At 56.8% G+C, this 13,396-nt stretch overlaps 3 protein-coding genes across 3 annotated transcripts in view; 2 read left to right on the top strand and 1 right to left on the bottom strand.

Moving 5' to 3' along the window:
- Window positions 1-960: 960 nt before the first annotated feature.
- VDBG_10002 (conserved hypothetical protein) lies at window positions 961-1,613 on the top strand (the record flags this gene model as incomplete). The annotated part of the gene is made up of 3 exons (XM_002999662.1): window positions 961-1,014; window positions 1,073-1,218; window positions 1,319-1,613. 3 exons carry the CDS (start codon window positions 961-963, stop codon window positions 1,611-1,613), a joined length of 495 nt encoding a protein of 164 aa, XP_002999708.1.
- Window positions 1,614-3,897: 2,284 nt separating this feature from the next.
- On the bottom strand, window positions 3,898-4,239 carry VDBG_10001 (conserved hypothetical protein; the record flags this gene model as incomplete). Its single annotated transcript, XM_002999661.1, has 1 exon — window positions 3,898-4,239. The coding sequence occupies one exon, from the start codon at window positions 4,237-4,239 to the stop codon at window positions 3,898-3,900; it is 342 nt and encodes a 113-aa protein (XP_002999707.1).
- An 8,043-nt stretch (window positions 4,240-12,282) lies between these two features.
- VDBG_10000 (predicted protein) overlaps window positions 12,283-13,396 on the top strand; it is a gene marked incomplete at both ends in the record, with an annotated part of 1,825 nt that continues 711 nt past the window's right edge. Inside the window, one exon of the mRNA XM_002999660.1 lies at window positions 12,283-13,389. Coding sequence (XP_002999706.1) covers window positions 12,283-13,389 — 1,107 coding nt within the window. The remainder of the gene's footprint in view (window positions 13,390-13,396) is intronic.

Raw genomic sequence — 13,396 nt, 5'->3', positions numbered from 1 at the left:
GCAGCTCACCCTTCCCTCCGCTGGCATCAAGGGCAGATGTATTGAGGCAATACATTGTGGATGGAAATCAGGGCTGCAGCCTGTGTTCGTCGCAGGGGATTGACGTTGGCATGCGAAATCCGCTACCTTTCAAGGAAGCAGTGAAGGGAAAAGAGGGAGGTCGCCGCTCCCCTTTCACAACCAACTTTTCAACGGGATAAATGGGTATCTTGAGACAAGACCATTGAGACCAATGGTATCCGTTGCAAATCTATGCGCAACCATGTGGAGTCGTGCAGTCCCTGGCGAGGGAGAGCGCGAAGCCCAGGGAGCCCACCAAATGGGCCATCTTGCAGCTGGAGATGAGAAAGACGTGACCCTGGGCCATGGCGAGAACGACACACTGGTACTGCGCATGACCGTCTGCAATCATGGGCGGCCATCGGGGCCGCTGAGTCGCCCAGTTGTGTTTCTCTTAATGAGCAATGCTGGACCCAACTCTCGGCGTGAGGAAGTGAAGTCAAAAAAGATAAGATCAGGGACAGGGTCACCCTGGCCGTAAGACTAGGTCGGTGTGTGCCTGAACCGCCTCCCTGGGAGCAGCTCTGTGCTGGGCATTCGGGCGTGTGCGGCCCGCCTGGTGTGTCAGCCAGCGGGCCGCCATGCCCCCTCCCCCCCTCCCCACCGCGTCATGTCGAACCAGGGCAGCAAAGTGGGGGAGGGTCTTCACGGGCCGACTTGCTTCCGACGAAGCCCGATGGTCCGACCTCTGACCGCCTGCTCAATATGGCCTTTCGAGGTGTCACAATTTCCGGCCTTGTCATGTGCTGCTTCAGCGACACCAACAGCAATCAGCAAAACACTCGGGCTTGCGCCGCCCCGAGATCGAATTGGCAGCCACCGCAGGCTGTTTGGCAGTCACTGCGCACCGTTTAGCAGCCCACGCGGCGCGTACCGTACTTCCAGCGCCAGATCGGCAGGATGGGCGTCTGCACTTCCTGCTTGGGTGGGAGCAGGAAAGAGGTCTTCGATGAGGTTTGTCGCCATACAGAAGTATTCAAGAGATGGCTTGCTAACGGTCGCTTGCGTACAGGACGAGGAATCGAGGCTTTTGTTCGACGACCCCAACGGCATTCACTATGGCAGCTTTGGCGACCAGAGCATGAGCGGCCAGGAAGACCCCGTCGAGGTGCAACGCGAGAATGAAGCCCTGCAGAGAGTTGTAGCCAAGACATCCAAGTGAGTCGTCCGCCTGTCGGCAGAGCCCGAAATCAAGAGACTTGGAAATCGCTCGGACTACACAACGTGAATGGCACAGCCAGCTGACGCGTCGTCCCAGCAACATGGTCGATATTTTTGAGATCGCCCCGCAAGATCATGCGGCGCGACCTGCGCCAGCACTCTTTGCGTATGCAGGACAAGAAGCCCGCATCGTTCGATATCAGCACCTGCTCTCCAAACTAGCCTCCAAGGACGAGGGCGAGGGTCAGGGCCAGGGCCCGGCGGGCGTTCAAGTGGATTGGCTTCCCCAGGAAGACACGGTAGACGTGCAGCGCCGTGCTCCATCCATCAAATCCGAGTCTGACGGTCCCCTCGTTGGCACCTTTGCAGATGCAGCTGCTGCGATGGCATGACGTGCTGCTTCGGGACAGAACATCGACACGTGCGCCGCACCGCCTACGGTCTGGTCCATCGTGGTCCGTGTTGGCCGCGGCTGCATCTGCGACTGCTTCTGCGACTGTTTCTGCGGCTACGGCTGCGGCTACGGCTGCGGCTACGGCTGCGGCCATGTGGCCGCTGTATTCACTCTTGTACATTATTTGACGTTGGACGATTAGTCCTTGGACATGCCCACGTCGCATCTTACTTACCGACAGTTCGGCACCGAGGGACGGGCCGGTGATGCGGCGAGGTGTTGACGATACCCCCGCCTGCAGGACGCTCGTTAGTCTTGCATTCTCCTTGAGTAATATTGGAATGCTAGGTGTTTCGCACAATATGAGGTCATGGAAATTGACGACACGAGAGAAAACATGTCGGGTTTACTCAAAATGGTTAAATCAGAAATCACCTCGAAGCACGCCCTAAGAGCCGGGCACACGCACCCCCTCTTGCTCTCCACCACACGCCACCGCTCGCATACCTTGCCATCGAAGTCCACTTGCTTGCCTCATCTGGCCAATCGCTTTGCAGGTCAATTTCTTCATCAACCCCAAGCGTGGAACGCACGAGTCCATTTAGCAATGACCACGTGCCCAGTCGGCTGATGGCGCTCCAATGTGGAGGTCCTTTTCGTACAAATGAGTGACTGTCCCCCTCTACCTTGGCCGGCACTCGTTGCCCCCAACCTCATACGGCCTGGCCCGTCGCCTGGCCCGTCGCCGGCTTCGGTCCACGCCGACGACTGAGACGCGGCGTAATTCTCGAATGAGCAGCGCGCGCGCGAAAACGGAAGACCACGAGCAGGGAGCAGGCATGAAGGGGCCGGGGTGCCATGTCCATGATTTGCTCGAGCCTCCCCGCCCTCTCAGGGTTGTGCGGGAGTCTGTGGGTTTCCCGTGGCTCATTGGCGGAAGCCAGGCGTGGGATGGGGATGCGCGAGGGGGCGCGACCGCATGGGTGACCGCTCACTGCGTCGTAGTAGTAGTAGTAGTAGTACCCCGATGCAAGCCAGTCGTGTCTTTCCCCCCTCCCCCTGGCTGGATCCTGCGAAAACTCCCAGGCTCCCTTCGCTGGTCCCACGCGCAGATGACAAGCCCTGTACCATTGCTATGAACCGGGTCTTGTCGCCAATATCGGCTTGCCCGGCGAAATTTTTGCGCAGCCAGACGCGGGGGCCTGAAGCCCTATGACCCCCTACGCTATATGCCGTAGAAGCCTTCTCCTTCGCCACCGCCTGCCCATACTGCGTGCTCGTGGACGAGAGCGTCTGCCGCTTCGAAGAGAGAGAGAGAGAGAGAAAGCAGGGGGGCTTGAGCACACTCTTGACTCGACTTAGGGACTGACTGGCGGCGTCTTGGGTTCGGTCTGGTCCCCGGCCAGAGCTGGTCAACTGCATTCCTTTCCCATGCTGCGGTGTCGTTCATCTCATTTGTCGGCTGTATCCGTTTTCTGCAGCGCGCTCCCTTGCCTGATAAGCGTGGCGACGACCATCGGATGGGTCGCTGTGCAGGACGAGAGAGAGGCTGGGGTGGTTTGGCGGTCTGCGCGGTAGGGGATTCGCCGTTCTTTTGTGAGCTGTTCCAAGCAGCTGTCTATGCTACGCTTGACACACTGAAGAACTGTTACGTTTCCAAGAACGGCTGGATCTTTGACCCTTTTTTATTAGGGCGTCTTACCCATAACTCGCGCAAAAGTAACCTTACACAGACGTTCCTCTCTCTCTCTCTTTCTCTCTCTCTCTTTCTCTCTCTCTCTCTCTCTCTTCTCGATACCTAATACAATGTGAATGCCACCCCCCCCCCCCATCTTCTCGCCGAAAAGAAAAGGCGAGGAAGAAGATGGAAGAAAGATTCCTTTCACATCCATTCTGCCCAGTTGTCTCCTTTCGCGACCCTTTCGCGATCCTTGATAGCCCGTCACCCCGTATGTGACGAACAAAGCACACAAGATCATGAGTAAGATAGCGAATGATGAACCACTACGTGGTTGTGTCTGCTCCCAGCAACCACCCCCTTCTTCCAGGCCCGGAAGATTGGAGTGCTGGGAAGCAAGGCCCCTCCCCCCTCTTCGGACCACACCCCCCTTCTGTCGTGTGGGTATGTCATCCAAGCCGGCTGGTGCCTCGTGTGATGCATTGAAGCCACTGTGACGCATCGTGTCAGTGTGCGCCATGTCTCAACTCGGGGTGGGTGTGCCCCTGATCGATCTTCTTCCAGAAGACTTACCTCCTGGGGCTTTCGGGAGGGGGTGTCCAGATCACGCCGCCAAATCCTGGCAGAGCACTCTCGCTTGATGTCGGTGTTCCATGTCCGCTTTTTGGTCCTCCACTGCCGTCAGTTCTATCAGCGTCCTCTCGATCGTGGCCTGTCGATTCCCTTCTCTGTACCACCTATCGATGTCCGTCGTCATTTTGAGTATTCGTCGATTCTTCTTGTCGATATCATGACACAGTTTGCACCGGTCCGCCTCCTGGACGGTAGTGTACACGAGCTTGAGCCCGCATGTCTCGCCCGTCCGGTATTCCTTGTTGCACTGCTGCTTGAACTGGCCCCATCTCCAATACCCACACGTCCAACGGGTCTGGTAGAAGTAGCACATGATCTTCCGTTCGTCGTCAGGGCTCGCCACTGAGGAAAGGGACCGAATGTGCTGCCGTGGGATTGTGTCAAGAATCTAAAGGGGCATGTGTCAACGGTGAAACCCAATCAAGCATAGGAATCCTCTCCCGCGTGCTTTCTCGCAGTCACATTGGGGGCTGAGTTGGTATGCTCGGGCGATGCAACTTACGAGAGTAGGTCAGACGCCTGACTGCGCTTTATTCGACTTGGTTCTTCTGGTGGCCAGGCGATCGGCGGCGTTTCAGCTTTTGGTGTACCACCAGGTCCGCAATTCGAACGTTTTGTTTTTTTTCTCGGGCTTGTTTCGTTCTCTGAATTGTAAGTTTCTCTACCACTCGTTCTCCACGCTTGCGGATCAGGGGCTAACTTATACTCGCCAGACAGCCAGCACAGAAGCACCGGGACCCGCACGATGTGTTGTCACCTCCCATAGACGAACTCTCGAGACTTTCGCGAACGGCTTCATTCATGGATGGGTAAATGATACGTCCCGCTGCCCGCATACTTCGGCTCCGCCCAGACTACTGCTCGATGCTGCTCATGTAGCTCTGCTGTCTGCAGACACTTTGGGCAAAAATCGTCCCGCACGCACACTCAGACGGCCTAGTCTCGGACGCTATCTGGTTGCCACGTTGATCATGGCTGCTCAGGCAACATCACCCCCGAACCTACCTACGTAGGCACATCACCTTTTGCATGCGTGCGTTTCTCCACTCTCGGTATATGGCATACCACTGCATTCCACATGCGGAAAAAGGGACCTTGCCAGTCAAGACCGGGGTCAATCCTACGTACCTGGCTTGACCAGGAACAAAAGCCTCACGATCGTTGGCTGCCACCATCATTGCCCCATGTGTGTGTGAGTGGAGGTGAACATGTGTGTGTGTGTGTGTGTGTGTGCCACCGGGGGAGGGTGTGCAATCCATGCCCGGTCTCCCGTGTCCTCGTCGTGCTGCCTGAAATACTGTGCACGTACAGCATACCCTCCTTCAGTTCATGAACCCCTGAACGATTCGGTTGATGCAGCGAGCGACTAGAGATATCGGGCTGGCGACTTTGTATGGCCAGAATGCATCGCAACGAGAGCCTTCGAAGCCCTCTGTCGCTACGACAGGCACCGGTCCTAAAGCTTCGAATCTTAGGGAATATCAGAGGCCTCTGCTGCTCACCTTCGTCATCAGCTTCGGCCGAGTATTTCTTGAGAGTACTGTTTCTGCAACAGTCGAGCTCTGTCGTAGCTTCCTCGAGCCAATAAAGCAAGTAAGCAACACTGATGCTCATCGCGGCCGCCGCTGGGGCGTCCCCCCCTCCCCCCGCTTGGCTTCTTCTCCCCTCGGCCGTGGCCGGGCCCGCAGGAGGCGACACCTGTCAGACCAGGATGCTCGGTCTACCTGTTCCTGCCGAGCAGATTGGGCTGGATCGATGCCGGTCCCTGTTTGATGCCATTCTTCGCTTCTCGGTGAAATGGACCTCCTTGACTGGTCAGAATACTCGTCGTGGGGGGACGTAAGACCGTTCTTTCGTCTCGCAGAAAGCCTATGATGCAGGGATGAACCCCTTTTCTGCCAGCGCATCTGCTTCAGTGGAACCCCATCAGATGTTTTCTCTTCTGAACTGAACTAGCATTCTACCAATTGTGTTATTAATGCCCTTGCTCTCCAACCTCAAGCCCGCGACTTACGATGTGGTGTTGGGCGTGTAAACATGCAGCTGTGGCGTCTTGACCACCTACATCAATTCAGGACTACTTCTTCTGATATCAAGGTGGTGCTTTCCCAGTTGACGGGAAACAATAATCATTGACATGACTCGAAGAAAATTCCATCTAGCAATGTCGGGACGCCTTGAGGGCCTTGGCGTCGTGTCTACCGACTTGATCCATCGTCAGGCATCGAGAGCGGTTGGAGATGGCCACGGCCGGGCCGCCTCAGCATGCGGCCGGTTTAGATCACAGGCCGCCCCCAACGAACGAAGAACAAGGCTCACTGTTCGCCACACATGAGCGGGCAGAGGCTGGGGGCCCTCTGCACGAGACATGATTGTCACCAACACACTCGCCATGTTGCTTGAATAACATTGTGGTCCCTGACGCTATGTACTTCAGGCAGCCTGGCCTGTTGTAAAGCGACCCCGGGCTACTTAACCTTGTCTCACCTCGACCTCGCCTCAACCTGGTCTGAGTATTCTTGACTTTGAGGTGGTGTACTTACCGCAGCACCCCGGTCTCACATGAGGCCGCCTGAAGGCTACAAGGAACACGATCTACTGATCCCCGTTCCTCCGCAAACGTTACACAGATCAGTAACCAGGTAACCCCTGGTCTTCTCCTTCTTGCCAAAGCTGCGCGTCGTGCCGGCCGATTCACTGAGGCCAGGGCAACGTGGCGACCGCCCTCTGGCCATGGCCCCCAGCAGGCTGCCTTGCATATGCCTGGCTTCTGTCTGCATTTGCTCCGCGCAACAGCGGACTCTGCGAAAAGCGTGGCATGGACCGGAAGATCTCAACGCGGCCCAGACAAGCCAGCAATTCAACAATGAGTGCTTTCTGGAGACTTCAACATGGATCACATTCAGTGCCATGAAGTCGATCATGCCTCACCCGGCATCACAGGTCTGATGAAAATCAACGCCATCAACGGAGAATCGTGATGTACAAAATTAGCTTGGACTCACATCACTCCAGTCGGAACGACAGATAGTCTGGTGGGCTGCTTCAACAAATAAACAACCCTAGCAGCAGCCTCGGTGTCTGAAAACCTCATAGTCGGTCTCACAAGATGCGAAGACATGCAGAAACGGCTCGCGGAAGCTCGGGTCGCAGCCTATTGGAGGCCATGTCGTACGCACACCATTTTCAAAGACTTTGGAGGGTCTGTGGAAAAGAGGCGAAGAAGAAAAAGCAAGGCGAGGGCTCGAAGCAAGAGGTCTCATCCGTATCCGAGGACCATGACGAGAGTGCCACTCGGTCAGCCGACGCAGATGAGCCTGAATACATGAGCCCAACGCTCTTTATGCTGTGATGATATCGGTACCCTGCAGACTTCGACTTCCCTCAAGAACGGCAATCGGGGATCTAAGCCGACAAAACAGGCAGAAAGCGCCGTATGAAGACGGACATGGGGGTTTACTGCAGCCTGCATGGAGGAGGCCGGCTTCACCCACCGCGAACGGGGGTCTTGCTCTGCGAGTGACGCGCAGAAGTATGGGCCACGGCGATCAGGACCGATGTACGCTGTGAGAAGAGCTCTTCTGCAAGGGTCAAGAAGCCTCACTCTTCGGGGGTCTAGGTGAGAGCAGGGCTGGCAGCCTAGGCATTCGGAGTGATGTGCTGGCAATACGACTCCTCTTCCCTTTCTGGCGAGCCTTGCGTTCTCGTCCCCTTTGGCATCCGGTTTTTTCGGAGTTCCTCTTCACACTGTTTGACCGATCGTCGATCTTCGCTCCTAACGCCCTGTATGTGAACAGTGCTCTACGGCGTATACACCTGGCTACCTATCGCCAAGATGCGAAACATCGTGGTTAAAGGAGACCGGCAACACTGTGCAGAGCAGTAAAAACAGACAATGGGGCGTAGTGTAGATGATGATCATGGCACTAGCACAGCCTGACTGTTAGCGGTCAATTCTGGCCGTTCCTCAGCTGAGCGGTATCGTCGTGACCAATATACGGGCCTTACCGTGGCCGCCATGGCTACATCCAGCGGGCCAGTCATCCACACAGGCGTTTCGCGAAACAGAAATGGCACGTTGGCTAAGTATAGGAGTCTTGGGCCCAGTCAAGAAGCTAGAAATAAATGGATTTTGGAGGCCAGTCACATGCCTGGTCGCCCAGTTGGTCTGTCGTAGTTGCATTCATCGTCTTCGTAAAGTGCTTGGCTCACGACCTGTCTCGTAGTCACAACATCATTCGCTTTGCTTCGGGTAGGTTGGATCTACTTTGTGAACTAGGGAAAATGCATGACAAGGCCAGGCGGGTGGATGTCTCTGAACCCATTGCTATGCTATCATGAAGCCACTGGATATGCAAATTAAGAGAGAGGAGCAGACCCAGCTTCGTGGATCGTGTGGAAACCTGTGGAATGCATCTGTCATCGACCAACTATTGGACATGCTCTGCCGCAAGCTGCATATATGTCCAATGACGGGCAGCAAGTTCTTCAATCTTCTATTTGGCGTTGAACCGTGCACGTGGTGATTGGACAATATTGGCGATTGTATTCGTACAATTGGCGACTGTGACATGTCGATCTCCCGCAGGACGTTACCGCTTGCGCTCTTCCGTGCTCTAGCTGGCATATTTTAGGCCACTTGCAGGGGCCAGTGCCATGAGCCTGACAGTGGAAGCCGTGCGTTCGACTCGATTGACAAGAGGAACCACGAAAAGAAAGCGTCGGCAGGAGACCCGTGTCTGAGTATTGGGTCATGTTTCTGGTACAGCCGCATGGCAGGGCGCTACACGGAGTGATTGGTTGGCGCATCGGGCCCCAAAGAGCGGCCGCTCCACGACGCCGCATGCCGTCACAGTTGGCGACAACGACAGTAGAATCTCTGCCATGTCAAGACTTTTAAGTCATGATAAGAGCGTATCGGAAGGATCGGTAGTCTGCCACAAAGGTCGAAAGAACCATGGCAGCTTTCGTGGGCGGATTGGAGCCGGATCTGGATTGTGGGCTTTTCTCCAAACGCTGTATTCTGTGAAGCGCGTATGCTGTTGTGTCACCCTCCTGAGTGGCGGCCACAGAGACCCATCCTTCCGTCGTTGGATGTTGACACCGTCTTCTTTCACGGCCATTCTTCAGTGGCATTGTCCCTTTCCCCCGTCGTGCAAGAGAACACCTAGTGCAGGCCTGGGCATACCTGGCTGGCGGAGGCACGTCCGCTGCGCGGGTTGTTGGCTGTTCGGCATGGGGGCCTGAAATCGTAATCATCATTAGGATATGCCACATCATATCCGCACGCGCTGCTGCAAGGGAAGCTAAAAGAAGCTAGATGCCTCACTGAAAGTCACCTCCAGCAATCAGGCCATGACAGAGATGCCAGCAAGGCCCAACAGCCCACCCCGGTCACAAGTGTCGCGTTGCCTGGCAAGTACGCCGAAACGAAACAAGTCGGGGCTGTACGGAAGCCAGGAAGACCATGGTGTGCGATCTCAAACAGTGCATAATGATGACGACGTTGCCGCTTTCCATGTAGCGGCCCAAGAAGTGGCTGCGGGAAATGGGTTCAGCAACTCAGGCTTGGATACGTACTGGCGACAAGGCCCTCGTAAAATGGTTACATCACAACTCGTGACCAAGGTAGAAAGGAGCGCGGTTCGAGCGTGATACTTCACGTGTGCACTGGTAGCCCGAGTCATGCTGAGGTCGGTCAGATGTGATGCTTTGCCGCCTCGTCTCGGACTTGCCAACTCAATCGCAAGATTCAGGGGAAGGGGGGAACTCCCCCTCGATGATCCAGACAGTAGTCTTGTCATATAGGTGATTGTCCAGGCCCTGAATGGGATATGAGCTAGGTGAAGCGGGGTGGCAAGCCAACAACCCTGGCTTAAGACTTGGCCGGGCATGGGGTCTTGTTATGACCAAGGCGCTGACCGGGATTCCAGCCCCCGAAACTTCCGGCCCGCCAATTCGCTTGGAGTCGAGAAGGGGGACGGGCCGAGTGTGTTCCGTGGACGCTAAGATCTCGAGACGACGCTGTCTGTGTCCTTGTTCCTTGCCTACGTCGAGCTGGCCAGCCCTAGCTGCTGCGTCTACAGCGGGCCTGATTGGGGGCTTGGGGGCAAGATGGACTGGGAAGGCTTCGGCGACAGTTATGGCCGGAGACGCGACCAGAAGCGCGGCTTCAGTGAAATAGACTGCAGCGGGCGGACGGGCGGCTGCTGTGACCACTGCTGTTTCGTGTTCCATTTGAAAACCACGTGCGCCGTACGAGATGCACGATGGGCAAAAGTTGGCCATGAAGTGTAGATCATAGAACTGTGGGGGCCGCTTAACCGAACATCAAAAAAGATGCCGAGACACAGTGCCCGCTGGGTGTCATTCGCCTACAAATCGCGCTGGCCTTCCTATCTTCCGCACGGTATGCCCTGCCCCGCCCCGCTCCTCGTTGGCGCACGTCATGGCGCCTGCCGTGACATGACGAGGCCAGCTGACCAGCATCGTTCATTTCTCATTTGGTATCTGTAGCCTTGGGTCCAGGGTCCTCCAGCAACCTCTTCCCCGTCATCGCAACGCTAACGAACTGGCCGGCCATCATCCTGAATACTCTTTCCCCACCACTGGCATCCAGTCGCATAGCATCAGTTGGATGACCTGGACCAGCTGGAAGAGCGGCTACAGCGCCTCGACGGAGGATCTGCTTTGTGACAACGGAGGCACGGTTCGTCGTCAGCGTACGTGCCGTGTTGCGCCTGTCGACTTCGCAATCTGCGCTGCCATTCGTCTCGCGTCACAGTACTCGCCGATTTCGCGGCAACACGTCCCCGCTCGTCAGTCACAGCTTCCTTCTGGATTCTCGCCCCGGTAGACAAGAATATCTGGCGACGCTGGGAGGCGTGACTTTGCATAGTCGATCGTACAATCGCTTCGAGCGGCTCTCAACATATCCGACCCAATCTCCCTCCGCGAAGGTACAGGGCAATGTCATCCGAGCAGTCCCACCCTCACTTCGTGAGCCCCTCTGGGACCCTTGTCGGTGTCCCTGCTGTCACCCCCTCGCCGGCTGAGGCAGAAGGTGTACAGTACTGCGACCACGGTCATGATGGCGGCCGACCCTCGTTGGACCCAGTGATCGGCTCAAAGGCCATTGATACCCGACCGCATCCTCTGCCGTACACAGAGCAAGCAGCACAGCTCACCGACTGTTGGATCTCTTCGTTTGATTCTCATAGGGCAGAAGACCGTGACACGGAGCAAGTCCCCGCGAGTGCGAAGGCATCGCTGACGATCATGCCCAACGAAGTCTTACTCGACATCCTAGGCTTCCTTGACGTGAACGACTTGTTGTCCATCTCCAGGGTACGCATTTGACCCCGCAGTGCGCCTGAGACAGTTCCAGCTCCCGCCCCCCGTTGTCTCCTCGTCACCTCTGTCCGCCTTTCTCTCGCTATTTCCTCTTCCCACGCTCACTTACACACAACCGACCACGGCTGCGCTGTGTGCCAGCGGCCCATGTCCCCTCCTGGTCTTGTTTTGGTAGCATCTCCTGCTCAACTGACATATCGGGCTCAGATCAATCATCACCTCCGAACTCTGTCAATGGCACCAATACTTCACGCGTACCGCCTCCGTCTCAATCGCGCTATTCTCCCACCACTGTTAGCCACCAGGCCTCCACTTGCAGACCTGATCGCACGTTCCATATTTCTCACTAACACTACAGTCGTCTCGCGCCGCCTGGGCCGCTCTCTTGTCTCCATTCGACTTGCCCGTCGCTTAGCCAGAAGGCCGCCTGCCGAAGTTCTAGTCGAGCGCGCCGTCCTGCCGTACGAGTGTGTCCCTGGGCTAGCCGTCGTGCATGTTGCGCCAGGTCTGGTCGCCAAACGAAGAGCAATCGAGAAGGAACAGGTAAAGGACGGACTCCGAAGGTGGGTCGATGCCGTTTGGAAGCGTCAGGTGCTGCAGCGCGAAGAAGGCATGCGACAGTGGGAGCAGAGCCGTGGCATCGGGCGAGTCTGGCGATTGAGGAAATTCTGGGAGAGGGTCGGCAGTGGTGAGCGTCTACCTGTCTGATGTGAGGTCCCTCACTCAGTGGGCCATGAGAGGTACTCTTGGTAAGATGCGATGGACGCTGGCACGTCCATTATGATGTCTGTTCGAACTTGGCCGAACCATGTTTCTCTCCCGTCCCCCTTGCGCAGGTTTGTCTGTTGTAATTTGTAAAGGCTTGTTTCAGATCAGTCGTTTTGTCCCATGTAGTGTCAGCCGCTTCCACCCGCGTGGTACAGTTGCTTGACGGATATACATGATCACGTGAGTCACTGGCCAGACCAGCCGCACCGAGAACAAGTATACATAATGACCCCACATGAGCTCCAGTCGTGCCAATCGCGCCAATCGTGTGTTGCCATGGGTGGCGGGGCTACAATCTCATATGCTTCCCAAGCGGGTTGGGTCGAGGAATGCGACAACGCTCGATCGTGTCTCCAGCTTCACAACCACAAGTCATTGGGACCTTTGCCTTGCCGCTGACAGTGTCTGTATCATCCTTTCCACAGCCGATAGAACTGTCAACATTGCAGCTGCCATGGACGATCAGTTTGGCGGTCGCACCGACGACGATTTGTTCTCCGACGACTTCGAGCCCCTCACCAATGCTGTCACCGAGGTCCCTCCGCCGCCCGCGCCTGTAATCGCACCAGCGCAAGGTGCGCCTCCAAATCAGGCTGTCGAGATCCCTGCTGGAAAGCCCGATAGATCACCGGCGCCTGCACCCGTCAAGGCGAAACCTGTGGTCAAAGGTTTGGCGCACTCAAAGTACAGCGACAAGCCTGCCCCGCGCCCTCCACGTCAGCCTGCCGCCAACAGCCCCTCGAACGCCAGCAAACCGAGCACACACCAGAAGCCGGCCGTCAACTCGCCGGCCGCCAGCCAGCCGGCGGCAAGCCAAGAAGCTCCAAACCAGGAGGCCTCCAGTCCGAGCCACGCGGCCCAGCCAGGCAGCGCGAGCAATGACACGGCACCCCCTCCGTCCGCTCCCACTGGCCCCAGCGCAGGACCAAACGCGCCGCGCGCGGGCAAAAAGACATCGGGAGTAGCACTGCCAGGCCAGAACACGGCGCTCAAGTCGGAATCGCGCATCAAGTCGGGGGCTAACCCGCGGACAAAACTCACCGAGGGCGAGTTGACCGAGAGATTGGAGAAGATGGCAATCCTGAGTGCCGAGAAGGCGCGCAAACATGAACTGTCCGAGGCCGATGAGCGAACCCACGCCGCTGCTTATGCCCACGGTATGGAGGAGGCAAAGAAAAAGAAGGCTGCCGAGGCTGAGCGCAGGAAACGTGGGGAGGAGGAGCGGCGGCGGATGGATGCTGAACGAGCCAAGAACCGTGAAGCGGGAAGCTCAAGGCCATGGAAAACAAGACGGGCGGCTGGGACCAGGGCAAGATCGAAGAACAAGAACCAGGGAAGGGGAGTTTCGA

Source organism: Verticillium alfalfae, genomic scaffold (genome assembly GCF_000150825.1).
Source record: "Verticillium alfalfae VaMs.102 supercont1.18 genomic scaffold, whole genome shotgun sequence".
Lineage (NCBI taxonomy): Eukaryota > Fungi > Ascomycota > Sordariomycetes > Glomerellales > Plectosphaerellaceae > Verticillium > Verticillium alfalfae.
The sequence above is the reverse complement of the archived record's forward strand: the minus strand, read 5'-3'. Positions and strand labels throughout refer to the sequence as shown.